This window comes from Acartia tonsa, chromosome 5 (assembly GCF_053477335.1).
Source record: "Acartia tonsa isolate MP-2025a chromosome 5, ASM5347733v1, whole genome shotgun sequence".
Lineage (NCBI taxonomy): Eukaryota > Metazoa > Arthropoda > Copepoda > Calanoida > Acartiidae > Acartia > Acartia tonsa.
The window spans coordinates 30,396,636-30,419,138 of NC_137264.1; the positions used below are offsets into that span (position 1 = coordinate 30,396,636).

Sequence of the window (22,503 nt, forward strand, 5' to 3'; positions counted from 1 at the left end):
ATAGACGACTTTTAAAGGCATCTTATCTAAACTTTTTGAAGAAAAACTTAAAAACGTTAATTAAGTATTAAAACTATTTTCTTCGATTTTTCTGAAGTTATTATCGCATTCTATGGGTTTTTTATTATCATTTACTTATATCGAAAGTGCCAAACATTGTACCCTAACTTATTCATTTAATAAAAAACCAAGCGTGGCTAGTAATTTAAACGTAATTTAAACTATGAGCAATAGATATGATTATGTTTTGGAACTGCCAAAACCAACAAAATAGATCAAAGAAATGTTTTGATAGCCTCAGTTTAATAAATCTTCTAATTGTTTAATAATTTTATACTTTGATAACTCTATACAATGATGTCAGTAAATTTCCAGATAATTTGATGAAATATTAATCAGTTATCAATTAGTTTATATTTCTTCCTACGATGGTCTACAAGGTGAGGAAAGTTAAAGGTAACGCTTATCCAAAAATAGAAAATTTTAAAACTATTTTTCATTTTTTGTAGCGCATTCAATGTTATAAAATTTTATTCTGATACGATTGAATTTTGTGTATTATTGTTCAGAAAGCAAAGTTTTATGGGTTAAAATCAAAACTAAAAATAAATAATAAAGTGAGAAAGTAATTAAAAAAATCTATTTTAAGAAAACTAAAATGCAATATTAGAATAGTGTTTTAAAGATAACTAAAATGCAACATAAGGATATTGTGTTTTGGGTAGGTGATCCTTAAACTTTATTAACCTATGAGTCCACAGTATTCTGTCATATAGATATCACTAAGTAAAATCCTCTTAATAACTGTCAAACAAAATCAACATCTCAAACTTTGTATTATCAAATAAATATTATTATAATCTAATTTATTATTGGCAAAATTTATCTTATACAGTCGATGTACAGTAGCGCAGCAATACTATCAGATAGATGTATATACAGATAACTACCTCCCTTCCTTTTTCAATTACCTTATTTGTCTGCTACCAAATTATTTCCTGCTATTTGGCTGTGTTAATACACACCACACAATTGATTGATTTTCAATGACCCACTTGAAAGTCAGTACAAGGATAGTGCGATGGGGAGAAACAGTTTTTAACCCTTTCTCTCTCTAGTGTTTTACTCTAATGAAATACTATTAACGCAGGCATAAATAGTAACTTATTTTCATCAGGGTGCGCCACATAAAACCGGACTTTTTTTAAACGGTCATAGCGTCAAAACTACTTGACCAATCAGGACGTTTGACCCCACTATAAAAAGCTTAGGTAATGACCTTTAAGCACAAAAAAATCTTTGGACGAATATGGGCTCGTTCTCCGAACTGGCCGCGCTTATGTTCAACAAGGCAGATTCGAAATGCGCTGGTGATATAATCTGGATTCTCGACTAGGGCCTACTAAATCGGACCTCAGCCCATCTGTAGATAAGGTAGAGTTATGCAACTTGCTGGGGATACTGTTAGATACATAAGTAAGACACTAGAAAAGACTAGAGATCTCTATCTAAAATGCCTTGGCTGTAGTACTCCGGCAAAGTGAAACGTGGCAGATTTAGAGATGTCAAAAACGTCAAAAATCGTTTAAAATCGTGAAAATTTCTCGGTTCTCGACGTTAAAGACCCATATGGAACTTAAAAACTCATTTTAGACTATGTGTTGCGCTGACAACCCTAGCTGAATCTTCATGCCATTTCCAAAAAGGTATAGAAGGTCGTTCTAGCTCAACTGTGGTTCAAATAAAGGCCTCCGTGTCAAAGGGTAGCTTGAAAGTTGGGTGAATTTGGATCCTGCGGTTACTCACAATCCTAAGGAAATGTGGCCTCCCAGCAGCCCGATCTTAATTCAATGGACTTTTGGGCCTGGAGCTACTTTAAAGCATGCACCAATAGACGTGCTCATACCACAAAGACCTCCCTCATTGCCACTATCAAGGAGAACTTCGCCAGCTTGGACAGGTACATTTTGTCCTGGGACTGCCGGCGGTTGAGGAGGCGGGTAGTGGCGGTGATTGATGCTGGCGGCGATTTTATTCAATGATATAATAGTCATATACCTAGTTTGCTTCCCATTTTTTAAAATTTAATAAAATCTATAAAATTGACGATTTTATGTTAATTTGTTTACAATTTAGAAAAAGTCCGGTTTTATGTGGCGCACCCTGTATATTGTAAAGCAAAAAAATTAATTTCAGCGATAAGGAGACAGTTTTTGGAAACCTGAAGTATTATGAAAATAATGAAGTTACTAAAAGTGATTTCAGTGGATATAGCATAGCTGTAGGTAAAATTATTTTCTTTTAATTCAATTTAGAAATACATGCATATTTACAGAATTAATTACTGCTAACAAAATTAATTCATTGGTCTCAATATCTTACAAATTAGGTTGGCATAAATAGATTCTTCTTATTTTTGGTGTAAGGGGGAAGTGGGGGGGGGGGGGGTTAGTTTTAACTTTGGTAGCTAATTTAGGCGAACACTCATTTAACATCAAGCTAAACTACAAGACTGAAGAGAGTGCCATGTTCACCGAAATATATTTCAATAAATAACTAAGAATTATCAGAGACTTTTTCACTCAGTGAATTTATCATACTCTTTTAAAAACTAAAATATTTATAAAATTTTACCCAATATAAAAAGATGTCTTTTTTCAGGAAATTTTAAAGGGACTAAATATGTGTTAGGAGCCCCTAGAGGTGGTTATAAACGACAAGGACAGGTAAGATCAATTCTTTAGCAAAAAAGATATGGCTTTTAAATCTATTAATATTTTCTAGATTAGAACCGGTTCTTAGCCATACTGATCATTTTTAGCACTGTATATAGACAACATATAATCAAATAAAAATCATAATATTATAATTTTTTAATATCCACGGAAAGCTGCCTACCGTTAATTACAAGTAATAATGATGAATAATGTTTTCTGTAATTTTGGCTAATTAGAACCTTTTAGTTTAATAGGAAGTTTGCATTAGCTCCGACATAATGACATCATTAAATCATAATTAAATTTTAAAAATAGTCTTTAATTCTACTTTATTTCAATTCAGAGAATTTTTTTACAAGTATAATTAGGTGCAATAAGGAAAATATGTAGATAAAATCAATAGGATATATAATCAAATTCACAAAATTTTTATATCAAAGATTACCTACCCTTGTCCATTTTCCCTCAAAGTGCCTTGTTGAGCACAGAAACCCCTCTCTCCTAATTAATATAAGGAAGAGAGAAAAGTTTTTGTTTGTTTATAACTTTAGGTCAGGCTAGGTAGCCCCTCAGTGATTACAGGGATGGAGAAAATTGCGCTTGACATGCACTTGCCGACGCTGCAATATTCAGCTATATTCAATGAGATACGATCTTTATTTTTACCCAAAAAAACCCTCATTAAACCTGTAATATTGATTGACTTTCGGCATACCATAGTAATATAAAAGTTGCGCTACACGAAAAAGGAAATGAAAAAAGTCTTTTGCAAAGAAGAAAAAGTTTGAGTAAGTTATGGTAAAAAAGTGTTTAAATTGATTTAATCTTGATGCATAGGAGAAAAGTAAAGAACTTTATTATAACGTACTTTTTTGTGTGAAGTGAAAACTTTTAACTCCCACAAAATACAATTACGTAATTTCTAAAATGCTTTTAAATTTAAAGTGTTTCTACTTAAGCTGAAAAAAATTTAGAAAGACATAAGGGCAACTGCAGGTTGATAAAATATTTGTATTAAGCATTACAAATAAGCACACTAATACTGCAAAAGATCCATGTTGTACTTAGGCTTAAGCTATTTAATATATGTATATAATAGGACAAATCCATTTTTTTTTATGTTTTTAGGTTGTAATTGTAAGTTTAGAGAAAGAGAATAGTAGAATACCTGGTGTCAAAGATGCTATTATACATCAACAATTCATAGGTTTTAAATCATTTGTGCTACTTTGATAAAATTATATCCATATGTCTGTCTTTCAACCATTTTTTTTATAAATAAAATGATCTATTTTAAAAAATGGAATACTTGTATTATGTATATTATAATGGTTTAATTACTCGTAAAATTTAGGAAATCAAACAGGAGAATATTTTGGATCTGCTTTGCTGGTTACAGACTTGAACAATGATGGTCTGGATGATCTAATTGTTGGATCTCCACTATATTCTACCCAGGTATAGTTATGCTTTACTCATTACAGATTTAATTAATGTTGGATTTAATGATCTAATTGTTAGATCTCCACTATACTCTACTCAGGTATAGTTCTGGTTTGCAGGTTACAGATTTTAACAATGATGGAAGGGATGATCAGCTTTTGCTTTCATGACCATATTTGAGTTCAAAATGTAAAAAAAAATCTTTTTAAGTAGGTTAATGATATAAAACATTACTTTTAAATACAACTAGTACCCTTGATCCTAGATTCTTGGGGAGGGCGAATGGGGTAAGGAAAAAAACCTTTCAAAGACATTTATAAAGCTTTTCTGAAAAGTACAATTAATTCAGACTACCAGTTTCCGAGATCTTTTACTTTATATCACAGGAAAATGAGGTAGACTGAAGAATATAATTCGTAACAAAACAATGCATATTATGTTTTTTTTCCATCTATACTTTATTTTTTTTCTTGATTCCTAGTCGTATGAGGAAGGTGGAATTACTGTTTTTACAAGTAAAGCAGAGGGAAGTTTGACTCAAGTTAACAAAATTTCTCCAAACATTCAAGGTAAAATGCAGAGGAAAAGAACAAGGAAAACTTTGTACATAAATAGCTGTTATACCCTCCATGAATCCTCCACAAAGAGTGCCATTCATGAAATACTTGCCATCATACTGTAAAAGGAAAAACGAATCTAAATTGTTTATCATAACCCTGAAAATTAACGAATAATCAATCAAAAGTAAAGTAGTATTTCGATTTTTTGGTCAGTAATGTCCTTGGACATAATATTTCTATTTTCTAAGGTTCTGTAATAATTTAATCGATTAACATTGTCTTCTAATATCATAATTGCTAGATGATTCGCACCCTAGAAGCCTCTAGGTGTACTTGAAAAGGGAAAGGGAGAAGTCGACCCCTTATTTTTAATTCTATTTTTTAACAATTTTTGTGGGAAGTTAATTTTTTCTAGGAGCAATTTCCCTTTGTGATGTGTTGGTTCCCATCCAAAAAACAAACAAAAAAGTTAAACCTTCCCTGGACCAATGAAAAGCTACATTGTAAAGAGAACTTTATCGGGATAGCGGTTAGCGAGATCCTTCGGTATAGACATACATCCTGTTACTTTTATATAAGGATATATATAATATTTTTATCATTTATATAAAGTTTAACGATTTCTGTCTGTCGGTTAGTTCATCCTTTAATGTAGCTAATAACAGCTAATTTTATAGGATGTACTTTTCAGGGAATATTCCTAATGACCTTTGATGATTTCATTTAATTTTCCTGCCCCCTATTTACCAGAAATGCAGATCCCCTAGATTCTAGGGATGCAGCCACTAATTCTAAGTTTGAAGTAATTTTTGTTTAGGAAATACTGGAGGAAGATTTGGAATCTCTATTGCAAGTATTGGTGACCTTACCGGGTAACAAACATTTCAAACTATCCTTTTCCAAATTGTTTGAAAATGTAAAATTTTTTTTTGTGGCTATGGTAAGTTTTGTGACACTGCCCCCTATCGCCACTTATGATAAGAGGCGGTCTGATAAGAGGCGATAACATTGCTTCTTCGAGAGGTGAATTTTAAAAAAGGGACAGTAGGGTGTTGGTTCACAAAACCAACATTGGCAGATTTGTTTTTCGTACAAAGTCGTTTCAGTTGTTTTTGAAATGTTACTTAATATGTCCATTAATTAACATATCCTAAATGTAGAAAAGCTAATCTTTATATTTTAAAATGTGTAAAATATAATTTAGGGATGGCATTGCAGAAATAGCTATAGGTGCTCCGGGTTCAAGTAATGGTAGGGGCGCAGTTTTTATTTACAGGTAAACTTTTCATATTTTGAAAAAGATGAAATGTATTAGTATAACCTTGTTTAACTAATATGGTTGTCAGGGATCTTAAGGGATAAAAAAAAGGCCGATAAATTGATGTACATTCCCAATTATGATACAAAAATTACCCTTTCTGTAGATTGCAATTAGTAGTTGAAACGTTTGAACACTCAACTGATTGAGCCAACTACTCAAAGTTCAATTGTTAAGCCAACGAATTTAACTAAGGGGACTTGTGTAAACAGCCCAATGTCCCCTCCTTTCCTGGTGATGTACATTTTAGATATATCTCCATATAAAAGTAACAGAATGTATGTTGCCTATGTATTTGTACAGAAAAAATCTCAACTAACGCTCCTATATAGCTCGACTTTTCAGTGAAAATTCTATCCCCTACTTGAGGCGAATCCATTCATCTATTTTAAAATCACAGTTTTTAAGGATAATGCATAGAGAAAAAAATAAAAGAGAGGAATCGAAGCAACTAGAAGACGAAAATAGGCAGTGGGCCTAGAGGCCTACTCAGCGCTGTTGCCACGCTAAAATTTATTACTATTCCACTACTTTTCAAATGGGAGGATTAAAAATTATTTTTAAAAATATTTTTTTACTTTTTACTATTTCCATATTTAGGGCAAGAATATTAGTTTAGATATTTTCGTTTTAATGTAAAAAAATTCTAAAAAGGGGGAAATTCTTCATAATGAACATTCAGCTGATTCTGACCGCCCACGGCTGTTTGCTACATATTGCTTTTCTTTTTATTCGCATTATTATTTATGATTGACTTACAAAAAGCCCTGGGCGGCTTTTGATTTTCGTCTGCTTCTAAATTTAGGGATGGGGAAGTAGTATATTACCATGAAAAGGGGGTGAGTATTAAGAGATATAAGTTTTCCGGAATTTTAATGTAGGGAGTAGATTTGAAATCTGCATCAAATTTTAAGGATTTTTTATAAAATTCGTTTTTTGTATAATTCTTTATCTAAAAGCGGAAATACAAATTAAGTTAATTAATTTTGGCATCTGTGATTGGTGGATTTAAAAAATCTGCGCTCTGATTGGATGTCGTACATCATTCAACCAATTAGAGCGCAGGTAGTTTAAAATCCACCTATCCTATTGGTCAAAATTAATTAACTTAAAATGTATTTTCGCTTTTAGATAAAGAATTTCACAAAAAACGAATTTTATAAAAAATCCTTAAAATTTGATGCAGATTTCAAATCTACTCCCTACATTAAAATTCCGGAAAACTTATATCTCTTAGTGAGTATTCATCCTCTTATCCTTTTTCCTTATGGGATAATGAAAAAAAGGAAATACACGATTTTCTTTTTTTTCGTTTTGTGGACAATTACTAAAAGAATAATGCCATAAAGGTTGTTCTTTATGGTTTATAACTGGTTATAATCCAGCGGAAATATGTTGAATTCAATCTACACTACTTATAGAATATATGGTCATTTTTTTCCATCATGTTTAGTGGTTATGATTTGTTGCTTTCTGGAGATCCCATACAGATTATACAAGCATCAGATTTTAGGTTTGTGTTTGTTATATTTATAACCAGGACAATTATGTACACGAATAGTGCAGCAATGACGAGCCAGTAATATCTTGGGTAAATGAATATAGAATATACATGAATATTATGAGAGGAAAATTTTTTTCGTCTATTTAGGTTAGAATAGCACCTTGCTTTTATGGGTCGGGAAGTTTATCCAGTAGGAGGGTAGGGGATTGGGTAAATGAGGGAGATGGGGGAGATCGTTATTTTAGCTCGCTACAGAGTTCACTTTGTTATAGAACATGAAAATCTGGTGTAAGATCCAAGTAGTAATAAATCCATTCTTGGGTAAAATATAAATGGAAGTTGTTGAATTTTGGACCATTTTAAAATGGATATACACTGTTGAAAATAATTTTTTTTTAGCATCAGATAATGCTATATATTCATTTCATTAATGTATAGTATCATCCCATACGTACTAGCAAAAAAAACTTATTATGATACAAGGAAGATTCCAATACTGTATTAAGTATTACTTAGTGTTCTTGGGAGTAATATGTATTACTAAATAAAGAATGTGCCTATATAGTATTATCCAATACGCTCTATGTAATTAAGTTCAATATGATAGAAGGAAGTTTCTGATACTCTCTATCGTAATTTTTGATACCCTGTAGAGGATAAAACTGTTTTACTTTGGATAAAAGATCAGTTTATAATATTTGATTATTATATGTACATATACATTTTATGACATCAACAAACATACCAAGCAGAGCCATAAAACAATAATTTAAATGTAAATTTAGTAAAAAAATTACTTTAAAAATGTTTAGGGCTTAACACAGATCCTTGACATTTAAATATTTATTCCAAATACGAAATAATATACAAACAGTTAAATAATAATAATATTAGATAAATAAGATTAAGACATAAATCAATCCATATAGAACGAATAAAAGAAACAATGTGTATGTTAGGCTTAGTTTGATATGAAATTAATAAAATCATATATTATATTGTTATTCAAGCCGGCATTATGAAGGAGTTTACAAGTAAATTGAGATAAAAGAATAGAGTGCGCATAGAAATTGTTGTCAACCCACTTAATGAAATCATCCTCTACGCTTATTTTTAAAGATCTATCTTTTGCAACTAAGATTAAATGGGATAATTGTAGATAAAAATCGTTTGAAAAGCCTTCATAAAACATATTGTATAAGTAAAAGTTTTCTTTTAAAAAGATGAATTCTGGCTTACTATCATTCAGAACATAATCTAAAAATAATGCAAGTTTATGTATAAAATAGGTAGGAAACACACAAAAATAGAGGGCGTGTTCTGTTGAACTTATTATATTACATTTTGAACATAAGTTTGATTCAGCTAACTTAAATTTGTAAAGTTTATTTCTACTATTTAGAGTTCTATTCATTTGTTCAAGAAGAAAATTTTTATAATATAAAATAATTGGCATGTTAAATATTTTTTTTAACAAAATATTAAGCATTTCTTTGTCTGGGATATACAGTTTATCACTTACTCTAGTTTTCAATGCAGGTAAACTGCAAGCATTTTTATTTCTATGTAAATGTTTGAAATGAAGCGAAAAAATGGATTTGTTCTTTAAAAAAATATTTCCGATGGGGATTAAAAGTTGTTTTGCTCTCTTTGTGGTAAATACACAATCTCTAGGAAAAGCTGTTTTTGTTGACTCTACTATATTAGACAATTTATTTATTAAGGAAACGTCTCTAATTATATTCGGCAGATCAGCTCTTATGCATGGCAGAAACAGTATTTTTTCCTCAAAGTTTCTTGTTTCAAATATAGAAGCAATGGTTAATTTCTTAGCTTTATCAAAACTATAAATTTAATCATAAAAGGAAACTTTTTATCTTTGTCTAAAACGACCAAGCCATTGCTTATAACACTTCCATGAGAGGTGTGCACGCTTTAGTGTCTGTTTTAATTAATCTCTACAGTATAGATTCTTACTCTAGAAGGTATGAATTGTTATTATAATAATAAACTAATCTGTAAAGTATTAATCCTTACTCTAGAGGGTATGAAATATTAATATAATATTAAACTACCTAATCTGTAAGGTATTGATCCTTACTCTAGAGGGTATGAAATATTACTATATTAATAAACTACTCTCTAGCGTATTTTCCCATACTCTAGAGGGTATAAAAAATATTACTATATTAATAAACTAAACTGTATAGTATTGATCAATATGCTAGAAGGTATGAATTGATACTAAAAAATGTAATGATTCTGTATAGTAATAATTATTGTGTTATATAGTACTACATAGTGTTATATATTAATTATGTAATACAGAATACTTACGGGTCCAATACTCCCCAGGGTATCAATTGATACAAAATGAAAAAAATATTTTTAACAGTGTAGATACATATATAAAGTAACAGGATGTCAGCCTGTGTGTCTGTCTATCTGTATGTAGCGAAGGATCTTACTAAATAGTAAGCCGCTAAATAAATAGTGTTTTAATATAGCTGCGCAATTAAAATACTAATAACTTATTATTATAGATTTGGTTTAGAAGGGTTTGGAAGCGTTGTGTCATCAGGAACTGATATTGATAAAAACCTGTTGTTTGATTTGATCATTGGAGCACCCAAATCTGAAAATGCTATAATCCTAAGGTAAATGGGGGGTCTGAAGGGATAAGACAATGACCGACTAATTGATGTACATCCACAAAATTACCCCCTCTGTAGATTACAATTAGTGGTAGAAACGTATGGACACTAACCAACCAACCAATCAAAATTCATTTAAAGTCCCTAAATTTGTTAAACCAACAAATAAGAAAATCTTATTATAAAACTTTGGGGACTAGTGGAATAAACAGCCCATTGTCCCGTCTCTCTCTGGGTAAATGTTGTTAACGTGTTGGATGAGGGTAGCGGGTACCCAAACATTTATGGTTTGTTACAAAAGTAAAAGGACCTTTTTTTAGGGGGGGGGGGATTATGCTACTATCTATCTCAGTAAATTAGCCTAAAACCTGCCAATGAACAAAGCTAAACTTATCTGAAATATATTCGATCTTACAACTTACTACTAAAGTAAATTTAATATTTTTTTTTAATTTCATTAAAATTGTTCCTAATAGTCTTAATGTTTTTATACCCTATAAGAACAAAATAAATTACTGTTTTAATTTTTTTACTTTTGACATCAGCAAAGCATTTGTTTAATTAGTGTTATAAGCCTCTTAAATAATTTTTTATGAGACATTTAAGTAAATAAACTAGGATTTTAATTAAACTCTTTATACATAACTAGACAGATTAACTTAAATGTATAATCATATCTACTTAAAAGATTTACCAACTTAGAAATCCTCTTACAGTTATTAGCAGCTTTACCCCTAGTATCTAGTATCAAGAAGGAGGCAAAAAAAATAACTTAAAACCATCTCGGGTCCTATGTGAAGCCCTCTATTTGAAGGCTCAGAGATTAAAAGTTGAAATTAGCACAAAATCATCCCAATACCTGCATCTGAAAAAAATAGCCTAAAACCAACCCGGGTCATTTGTAAAGCTTATATGAAATGGAGACTTCAATCGGATTAGTAGTTATCGAAATCTTAAGCTACAAACAAAAAAACCTCACTACTTTATATAATAGGAAAATAATGTAATATATATCTGTTTGTAACGGAACATTTCCTTGATTTTTCAGTGAAGCTTCAAGTTCTTATAGGTCAATAGAAGGTTTATATCCCTTTTGAAGGAGATTACTGCAACCCTCCCAAGTAGAAGTTACTCGGATAAAAAGTTAAAAAAAAACTCGTAAAATATACACATGTAGAGAGAGACACTATACAAATTTGAATTTACGTATGGATAAACTTTTTTTAGAAGTAGATACTAATTGAAGATATTTATACCTATACTATCACATTTATATATTTTAGATCTCAGCCTGCATTAACATTTGAGGCCAGCCTAGAATTTGAGCCAAAAATTTTGACTGCTCTCACTCAAGATGATTTTAGTTTGAAACTGTGTTACAAATTCGTTTCTAGGTATGATAATTTTAATTGGCTGCCATTCTTCTTAAAAGCGAAGCTTTTCTATAATTAGGGTCGGTCAGTCGTCCGTCCGGGACTGTTAATTCTTTTTGTTAATTTAGTCATGTTAAAATTGTCCCTTAGATTTCAAACCTAACACGCTGATTCCAATAACAGTTAGGTACGATTTAGGAAGCATAGCAGCTTTATAAACATCGATTGCCTAAAATATTTTAATCTTAATAGGAAGCTGAGTATTTTATTACTGTACTACTTGAGGACTTATTATTAACTAACTTAATTTTTACAATAATTTAATTCCTTAAAAATGTGTTCAAGATCAAAACTTTAATTTTGAAATTACTTGCTAAAATATAGATGACCCCATGTCGTTATCTAAACTATACCTCTCAATCTTAAGATTAGGTTATAACAGCAAATCTTTTATTTGTTTTTTTCCACCAAACTTGTTTAGTACATTTTTTAGATCATGGAAAGAAAACAAAGTAGAGGGTTGCCTCGTATTTTCACAGTAGCTTTTGATAGGTTAGGTAAATGTTAATAATTGTTCCACAGCGTTAGGAAATTGGCTTCGCAGAAATAGGAGAAAAGATATATACTGTGAAAATACGAAACCCACTACTTTATTTTCTTTTCAGAATCCCTTTCTGGCAGTAGAAAGTCTTATATAGATCATGAAAAAAGTGTAGCCGCCATAAAGTCCCTTTTATTCCAGGGTAGGCTAAAGATTGTTCAAATGCAATTGAGCAGGCCTGCATGACCATGTATTTGCTTATATTATTTTTTGATTTGTTGGAGGCAGCTTTGGTTCTTTTTATTCTTGTTTAATTTGGTAGAAAGTTGTTATCCTCGCTCTCACCAATATCCTGTGAATTGAGAGTTAGTTCAGACAAGAACATCATCTTCAAACAGAACAATAGAAACGAGGTTAGTAGCGTACCTACTATAACATTTGGTCTCATGTTTATGTGGAAGAATAACATTTTAAGTACGGTATCGAATCTGAATAATTTTCACAGTGGTCCTGTGACTTACTGAAAAATCATGTATTGCATCGTATTTTAGAATATTTTTTAGGATAAACCAATAACTTTCATATAACTTTTCCATTTTCTTTATCAAAAAATCGCTGCACTAAAATAGCAAATACTTTGATTATTGTTTAAATGATAACTTTAACTACGTGTTATAATAAAAATTGTGTCCCAAATTTTTCGAATGACAACTGTTGAAAAAAATTACTTTTTACAGCTTTGTAATTAATGAACAAACAAAAACGTTGCTTTTTTTAACTACAGTCGTCAAATCCGTTTAATTAACTTTTTTAGTGAAGTTCTTATTGTAATAGAGTTAAAGATTAGAGGGATAATGATTAAAAATTGCATAGTCCTTATGAATATAAATTGCGAATCTACAAAAATAAAATCTGATTGTTCCAAATAATCTTATTGTCTGCAATTATTTCAATGTAGTTTTTTTTCGTATGGATGTATGAACCAGATAAAACTTTTTTTCGTATTCATTCGAATCCGGTGGATAGGAACCGGTTCTCATCCATACGAAAAAACTGTGTCTAGCATCTTATTATGTCCAGCTTTCTACGAATATAAAAATGTAGAATCATAAGATTAAAACTAGTTTTTTTTTAGCCAAATCTTATAATTGAACATTCTATATCTGCGGAAAGCCGTTTATAATACGATGCGAGAAATAACTATTAATACTATTAAATTCCAGCAGTAACTGATATCTCTCTAATTATATATATTTCATAACTATTCACCGATCGTCTTTTATACCAAGTTTTATAAAGGGGGGGGGGGTAATGCAACCATCCCGTAATCTGTGTACAAATGACACTTGGCATGTGTAATCCTTGGTAGGTCGATTTTCCCTAAATTGATCAAAAAGTTGGAAAAGTAACGGATGGCGGCTATGTCGTTTAGCCGTTTTTGGCTATTTTCAGAGCAAACTCATCATTGATTACATAAGAATCATGTGAATAATAATTTTAAATTTATTCCCCCAATTATTGAATTACTTTATTTATCAATTTAGATTTAAGCATTGCTTTTAAAAAGATAAAAACTGTCCTTTGTTTATTATTTAAAAACGACAACAAGGATAACAACATCCATTTGTAGCGAAGCATAGACAGACACGAGGACAAAATGAGTTATAGATAAGATGCTTGATGTTTAGCAGACTTTTCACATAAAAATGAAGAGTTTTAACTTTTTAAAGAACACAGTAATAGTGTCTGACTGATTATGACGTAACAAAAAAAAATAGCCAATGAGAGGCCACTATAAATTTTACCATTGGTCAATAACGGCCTCCCATTGGCTAATTTTTTTTGTTACGTCATAATCAGTCAGACACTATTACTGTGTTCCTTTTTAAAGTGTTTTATAGATTGTTATTTATCAGAGCGGAATCTTCACAACTAATTTCAGCTAAATATCTTTGATCAAATATATACTAAATGTAGACAAATTAAGTTATAAAGTAACTCCTCTTTAAAAAGCAGAATCTTCATTCAGCTGTATTTCTTTACAAAAAATCAGCTCTGTATCTTTGATGATAGTATATATCAGAAACCCACCTACCCAAACTCATTTATTACAGATGGACATACAGACATTTTGAATTATAGATTAGCTCCTCTACTAAAAAAAACATTTACTAAAATGAATGAACACTTACTTTTCATTATTAGTGAAACAAAAGAGCAAAATAAGTTAAACATTGTTAACACCTATTGTCTAATCATTGAATAGGCTGGGATGAAAAGAAGTTTTTCATTAAAAATAATTCTTTCAAAGAAATCTATTAAAGGTATTGATAATTTATCTAATGAAATTAGTTACAATATTAGAATGATATATAAGGATTTTGTGATATTTTTAACTTTTAATCAAACTAAAATGAAATTTATGGGTTAGATATTATAAATACTTTTACTTTTAAAATTGAAAGAAATAATTATTTTAAACGTATGTAATGTAAATTGCTTTTTAAATAACAGTGTTTAGCTAATTAAAATTATAATTCGAGTTTTAAGCTTAAGAACTTGAAAAGAAATTATTGATCTATTTATCTATCTATCTATTTCCTAGATAATTCTAAGAGAAAGTATATCAGAGACAAACTCGTGTACCACTATTGCCATGGAGGCAGCAGAATCTTTCTCCTTCACCCGACCATCAAAAGTTTACCTGGAGATAAATAAACTGGTAAATTATACTTTTATGATAGAGGTAATAAAACATATAATAAGTTAGTAATGGATAGTTGAATTTCTTAAAAAATTTAAAAAAAATAAAGTTAGCTTCCTAAAAGTTATTTGTGTCTATTGCTTTACATATACAGCCAGATATTAGGATTGTCTTGGTGTCTGCTAGAATGTCCGTCACATCTCTTTATCCGCAACCATTTTTTAAGCTATGAATTTATTTTGCAACTAGTTTATATGCCCTTAACACCCAGGGAGTGTCGTAGAAATTAGAAAAAATAGTCTAAAACAACCCACGAAATCTATTACGCTTGTGGGAAGTGTTATTACTACAAATGGATAAAATTATCTTAGTAATGTTAAAATCTTTAATCTAAATAATCTTTTAATTTAATTTCAAGGATGATGAAAATGTTAATTCCTTTTGTAAATCTTGTGGCGTCATAGATCCTCAATCCAGGTAAGATTTCAGTTATTATGCAGTGTTCCTCAGCAGCGTATTATCCGAAAGTGCGGCCCCGTTGCCGATTGATAACTAGCTGATGGCAGTTCTAAGAAAAATCAAGGCGGCTGCAGTTGAAATTTTGGCCTTTGCATTTGTTGCTACGCTTTCTAAATCGTACCTAACTACTACAGGAATCACCATGCAAAGTTTGAAATCAATAGGACAATTCTAACACGCCTAAATAAACGAAAAGAGCTAATTGTCCGTGACAGACGTACGGACAGACGGACCGGTCCAAGTTATAGAAAAGCTTCGCTTTTAATAATCTCTAAAAAATTTCTAGAAAAAGATGGAGTGAGAGTATTGAGTTTCAAAAGGATTGCAAGAACCAAGTCTGCATTTCAAATTTAAAAATTGAACCCAATTTGTCAGGTAAAATAACTTGATCAAGGACAATTATGTCTCTAAGATGCGCAGCAAAAATAAATCAGTACTTTTTAGAAGTATGTTTAAACAAGAGCATTCTTTTCCTAAGAGTTTCACTCTTTCAAAACATTATAGACAATTTACAACTCACAGTTCTTGACCTAAGATTTACCAGCCATTATAAAAACTAAGATTTAATTCATAATTTTTGAATGAAGGTTAATTAACCGTTTATTTGCTAATCCCCGAAACTCCTTATAATGGCTTATATCTACAACATGGTTTTGAGCCTTTTTTTTAAGCCTTTTGTCCAGGACTCGGCATCCGCGCGTGAGTCGTTTGTAGGCCAAAAGGAAAGCAACCTTTTACAATTCTAAAAAACGTGACCCAAATATGGCAATCCCTCTTTTCAAAAATTGGCCAAAGCACCCAAACTGGGTTTAAGAATTGAGGCTTAGTAGCGACGCGCGGCTTTCAATCCCTGCTTTTAACTTCTTAACAATAAATGTATAAGTATAGATATATGATGCAGACAACTACCTGGTTCCAGTGGTTGGGACCTGTACCGTCTACAATCAAGTTGATTTTTGCTCATTTGTAGCATCTAATTCTAGGCTGTGTCAATATTTCTGACCCTATTGAACCTAGTCTTGATGATTAATTTACAGCACAAATTTGATCTGGATTATAACTTGTTATTTTATTTTAATTTTTCAGACGACGCTGATGGTCAATTTGTTATTGGAAGATTTTCAACCCTGCAGCTACAGATAACAGTAAGATTATTAATTATTATTTTACATTTTACTTTAAGGTTCAGGGATAGAATAATGGTTGATAGATTATGATTTTTGGATATTCTGGTTTTGGAAAATGTTTTTGAAGAAAAGGGGATGTATAATGTACATTAAAAATGTCCTATGGATCATAATTTTTGCATCAGAATCAGAAAAGTTATTACAATCTAACAATGCAGAGAACATGAATTTTAAAACTTTGAAAAAAACGTAGCATTTAAGAAAATTATTATTAACAGTTGTTTCCAATAATTTGACCACATGTGCAAATGTATCGATGTTTTGTTGGGAGCATCTTGAGAAAAAGGGAAGTAAATAGGGGGAGAGTAACTAAATAGGGTAAAAAGTTTAAAACCTATACAGTATACATACTGTACAAAATCTAATTAATTGTAAACAAATATTCATATAAATTAATCTAGATGTGTATTTGCCAGTGTTGGATGTATTTATGACATATAATTGAAAAAGTATGAATGTGTAAATGCCAGTGTCAGATGTATTTATGGCATGAGAAAAAGGAAGAAAACATTTTGCCAAAAATACATCAACTGTAAATTTGCTGGATGTGTAAGTGCTATAGCCCCGTTTCCAATGGCCTATTTTCTCAGAATCAGTCTAACAAAAGTAAAAAATTATTAACAATAAAAGTCATCCTTTTATTAGCTACCTTTAAAAATTCAGGAGCATGCCCCTTCTTGGAAAATTGAGGAAAATTTAAAAATTTAATTTCAACCCACTGCACTGTAGAATATCAACACAATGTTGCAATTTTTTTAAAAATCGAAGATATTCTATAATTAGAGTCGGTTCGTCCATACGTCCGGAACTGATAGTATTTTTTCAGTAATTTAGGCATGTAGAATTGTCCTTTCGATTTCAACTTTGCATGGTGAGTCCTGTAGCAGTTAGGTACAATTTATAAAGCATAGCAACTATACTATCATTACTAAAATTTTTATGTTCGTTAGTCCTACCATTTCAGAGCTTCGCTTTTATGGATGTTGTCATCTTTGTTGATAAGAAATTCTTCAAATTGCCTAATTGTTATTTTATTTCTTATCATTAACCTATTTTAATTTAATCGACAACCTACTTACTATACAATAATATGTATATATTCCAATTTTTAAGTTTATTTTGTAGAAAAATTTGTTGTAGAGTAGTTTGTCTGTTTAATCTGGTGGTTTTGTTTGAATACTACACTTAGAAATACAGTTCTTGGGTTTCTTTTCAATAAAAGTTTATTTAACTCACAAGAAATACAAATACAATTTAGAAAACTCGGCACTACCCATTTTGCTTTTCATCACTCTTTATAAACCCCTCTCAACGATTCTCTTAAAAATAAAAATAGTGTCAATTAATTGTCTATTTTAGCATTTTTTGTGAGTGGTTTTTCCTCTAGTATCTATGATCTTTTCATAGTAAAGTCCTTATTCGGGATCTTGTAAAGCTTCTCTAAAATGGAGAACTCTAGAGGATAAGATGGTCTGAAAATATTATTTAACAGCCAAAAAACTCAATGTCTTTCTCTTACCTGTCCTTTTTTTGGGACAGCGGAAAGTGCCATGGAAATAATTCTTCTATTCATCTCTTTTTTACTCGTTTTCTTTCCAAATTCTCCTCTCATCTTTTCTTTTTAGTCGTATTTTTATAACGTCACACAAGACACTTTCCGAATCCGCTGTCCCCCTTTTTATTTAAATTTCTTTCTTTAAATTTTTTTTAGTCTAAACAATTTATATTTGGGGTGGAGGGGGGTTTATGGTGGTCCAGTATGCTTTGGTGGATTTTTCTGAAAACTCTTTTATCCAATGCAGAAATACTCGAGAAAAAAGTCATTCATTTAGCAGAAATTCCTATACAGTATTTTTCTACATAGGGCCAAGTCATATAAATTTTTCTAGGTTAGCCTAGGAGTTAGGGTTTCCTTAGTCTTACCTAGATATAAAAGAATATATAAGAATTAGAAAACCCTACTACTACCAGGCTAGCCTAATAAATTTTATTTATTTTGACCACTAGTGATATTTCAGTCGGTTTCGAGTCTGAAACAACACCATATCATTTTAGAGACGTTGAAAATAGTAGCTACTACAGCTTTTTTCTGGTAGGACTTCCAGTCAAAGGTCGTGATAATCAAAGGATTGGGTTTCTATTGGATGCTTTAGCATAACATGTTCCTTTCTTTAACCTACCAAATTTAACATTTAATGTCCAAAACAACTATAATTCGGGTTCAGCCTATAATTCGTGTGTTTGGGTTGGTCTGTTTGTCGGTCAAACCTATCCAATAGTCACGCATATATACATGCACAAGCTTAGAAATTATATTGAAAAGGGAATTAAAAGGTTACTATTTTGATTATGTTATCTTCTTCTAGAAGAATATATCTATTACTTGAAAATACTTGTGTCTATAAAACTTTATCATGCATTTTCTGTTTAATGATTGGTTATGAAACTTTAATCGAAAAATTTGAATTCTTTATATTTTGTTGAATAGTTCATTGTAAATGGTAAAATTTAATGAAATTCCAATAGGTATTCACATCAATATGGTTGTATAACAGGATTTTTTCATTAAATAGAAAATACAAAGGAAGGTTTTTTTTGTCAACGTTTTACAAGACTTTTTCTAACGGTCAAACATCCGCACATTGTACAAGATGAGACTGACGCCATCCCCCACAAAAAACGTTAGACGTCCTTGCAACATACATGACATCATAATAATTAATTTACGCTCGTTGTCTTTAGCAGGGCTACATTATATTTAACTTTGAGCGCATGCTGTATTAACATTCATGGTTTCATTTAGGAGATGCAGCTTATACCAACAACAAAATTAATTCGGAAAAAAAATCACGAAACCTATTTTCAGCTGTCATTGGGGGGCAACACATAGTAAAATTGACGACCTTTTTATCTTCTCCCAAAATATTATTTTAGATTTATTTTACTTGTTAGCTATACCTTATTCCTGGGACAGATTTCTGACATTTCTAGTGAAGATTCGACCACCAATGAATTTAACTTTACACTATCACCTACATTGTCTGCCCATATGTAATAAACTCAATAAACAAGGTATTTTAGCAAGTTTCCTATATGAAAATGTCTCTCTTGTCTTATAAATAACTTACAGTTAGCATTGTTTTAGGAAACTTTCCCTTTTAACTTGTACCTTTTACCCGGGGATCTTAAGGGATTAGACAATGGAAGATAAATTGTTAATCCTTAATAATGATAAGCTCAATTACTCATTCTGTAGAATAAAATGATTTTGTTGAAAGGTTTGGACACTACATGGTACTAATATAATCTGATGAAAGTGCCCAAAGTTTTTATACCAACGACTAATTTGGGTACCAGTGTCCCTCCTTGCTTTTATTTAGCTCAACAAACAAACGATATAATTAAAATTAAAGTTTTGTTCATTTTGTACATTATTAAAAAAAAGTTGAGTCAAGAACAGGACAAATATGTTCACAAGTAGCACAGTCATAAAATGCAACATTACGATTACAAATAACCCTTAACCCTATACTAAAATATCCTACAGTATTGCATCCTCATATGAAATACAGGTGTTCTGCCAGATTTGCTGGCATCCTGTACTTGACAGGATGGAGATATTAAAAAAAAATCAACTCTCAGTTGTGTGTCAAACCCACATTTAAAAAGTCACTCAGTTATGGATCTCTATCTTTCACACATAGAAAATGCCCTTCTCCCCCCCCCCCCTCCGACTGTTGAAAGCTAAGAATAATTATAATCTATATATTTTTTCGAACACAGTAAAAGTGTCTGACTGATTATGACGTAACAAAAAAAAATTAGCCAATGAGAGGCCACTATAAATTTTACCATTGGTCAATAATGACCTCTCATTGGCTAATTTTTTTTGTTACGTCATAATCAGTCAGACACTTTTACTGTGTTCTATTTTTTCTTCAAACTTAATTAATTTACATTATTATATGCATTTAAATGGCCAATAATATTCAATCATAATTCAAATGATGCAGATTTTTTGATTCGCGATTTTTTTACCGGCTTTGGCAACAGAGAGACGGACAAAGACGTATATGTTTGTCTTAATTATAAAGTACCTGCGATTTAAATTATAAAATTAATTATAAAATTTCAATATTTCCTATTTTTTTTTATTAGGTTGCAAACTTAGATGGTGAGCCCGCCTACAGGCCAAGACTCGAACTCGTGTACCCCAGAGAGGTCGCTCTCGTCAAGGATGTTCCAAATTGTGTACATAAGGTAGATTTTTAAAAATATTATTTCAAATATGGCGTCGAACCCGATAAATTTCTGCTGGATAAAAATCATTTTGATACTGAGGAAAAAATGCGTATCTTATTGTGTAAAAGACAATTTTTTACGAAAATAAAATAAAAATATCTATAATCCTATAAATTCATAAAGCACAAAAAAAAGTTTTAATTTTTAATTGTACATTTTATATCCGCGGAAAGCTGTTTATGATACAATACGATAAATAGTTATTTCTCGCATTGTATTATAAACGGCTTTCCGCGGATATAGAAAGTACAATTATGAGATTAAAACTAGTTTTTTTAGCCCCGGGGTGCCGAAGGCACCGGCTAAAAAACTGGTTTTAATCTTATGATTGTACATTTCTATATTCGTAGAAAGCTGGATATAATACGATGCTAGACATAGTTTTTTCGTATGGATGAGAACCGGTTCCTATCCACCGGATTCGAATGAATACGAGAAATAACTATTCCTAAACGTATTAAAATTTAAAAGACAAATAGAAGCAAAGTTTAACACTCAACCATGTTTAATTAACAATATGGTTACATTAGATCTAGCAACATTAATATCTTTTAGAAGCGAAGCTACTCTTAATATCACTTTGTTCGTAGATCTGTCTGTAATGCTCAAGAGGCATTCATATTTTAAAGTAAATTGTTTTTTTTCCGCAGCTATTAAAATGATATTCTACTGTACATAGGTATCTTCTCCATGAATTACATGGTTTGTCGGTTTTTCTGTTACGCTCTTTAGGATAAAAAAAATATGTTTATATTATATCATATTTTTTGATATACATAGATATCTAAACAATAACATTTTGAAAAAATTAAAATCTGCCATAACTCCGAGTAGCGGAACATTAAAAATACAAGGATGACAACATACATAAAAGCGAAGCTCTGAAACGGTAGGACAAAAGTGCATTAACACTTGTATAGTGTCAGAACTGAATAATTAGAATATAAATGTATAAGAGTCGAAGCTTCGCTTTTAATAACTAAATTTTTATGAAAGGAATTTCTGTCCTTACTAAAACAAAATATATGTATGTTATCAAAAATTCTATCTACCTAATAATAATAATAATAATAATAATAGAACTTTTATTCAATAACTCTTCAATCCTGTTATGAGTAAATCACATAGACAATTAATTATTATATTGAAATTACATGTTAATATTTCATATACTATCGATAATAATTATATGTTTTTATTATTACTGGTAAACATAATTGCGGATTTTGATAAACTAGGTGATTTCTCTTGGCGGCCCAGGTGTGGCTGAGCCTACTTCGGGCTGGACTGTGGTTGGTGTCGGTACCACTTTCGCCGGCCGGTAACCGCCAAATAAATGCGGATCAGAAAGTTATCCGCTCGTGGTTCCACCGCTTTACCATCTGCGAGCTCGCCTTCACTTCAGCTTAGTGAAGAAAAGTTTTGCAATAAAGAAGATAAAATGCATAGTTCAATAAATTATGAGTTTCTGGACTTTTTACAATAGCGTGATTTATCAAAATACATAATTTAAGTATTCAAACAAGTATGACAACATTCCATAAGTAGTGAAGAACAAAAAAAATGATTGAATATAGACAAGGTGATTATTAAGATGGTCATCTTTAAAGTTTGTAGTCTGACTGACAGACTGACGGACCAGGTAAATTACATTCTATATGCTCATTGGTATATTGAATCA

At 30.9% G+C, this 22,503-nt stretch overlaps 1 protein-coding gene across 1 annotated transcript in view; it reads left to right on the forward strand.

The window, feature by feature from the left end:
• The window catches only part of LOC145319257 (integrin alpha-PS5-like), a 69,137-nt gene that overhangs the window by 29,663 nt on the left and 16,971 nt on the right, over positions 1 to 22,503 (forward strand). The window contains exons 10-25 of the mRNA XM_080161269.1: positions 2,197 to 2,285; positions 2,662 to 2,726; positions 3,846 to 3,924; positions 4,072 to 4,175; positions 4,642 to 4,729; positions 5,538 to 5,592; positions 5,925 to 5,996; positions 7,492 to 7,551; positions 10,086 to 10,199; positions 11,480 to 11,590; positions 12,433 to 12,523; positions 14,716 to 14,832; positions 15,233 to 15,291; positions 15,620 to 15,708; positions 16,420 to 16,478; positions 20,679 to 20,780. Coding sequence (XP_080017395.1) covers positions 2,197 to 2,285; positions 2,662 to 2,726; positions 3,846 to 3,924; positions 4,072 to 4,175; positions 4,642 to 4,729; positions 5,538 to 5,592; positions 5,925 to 5,996; positions 7,492 to 7,551; positions 10,086 to 10,199; positions 11,480 to 11,590; positions 12,433 to 12,523; positions 14,716 to 14,832; positions 15,233 to 15,291; positions 15,620 to 15,708; positions 16,420 to 16,478; positions 20,679 to 20,780 — 1,354 coding nt within the window. The remainder of the gene's footprint in view (positions 1 to 2,196; positions 2,286 to 2,661; positions 2,727 to 3,845; positions 3,925 to 4,071; positions 4,176 to 4,641; positions 4,730 to 5,537; positions 5,593 to 5,924; positions 5,997 to 7,491; positions 7,552 to 10,085; positions 10,200 to 11,479; positions 11,591 to 12,432; positions 12,524 to 14,715; positions 14,833 to 15,232; positions 15,292 to 15,619; positions 15,709 to 16,419; positions 16,479 to 20,678; positions 20,781 to 22,503) is intronic.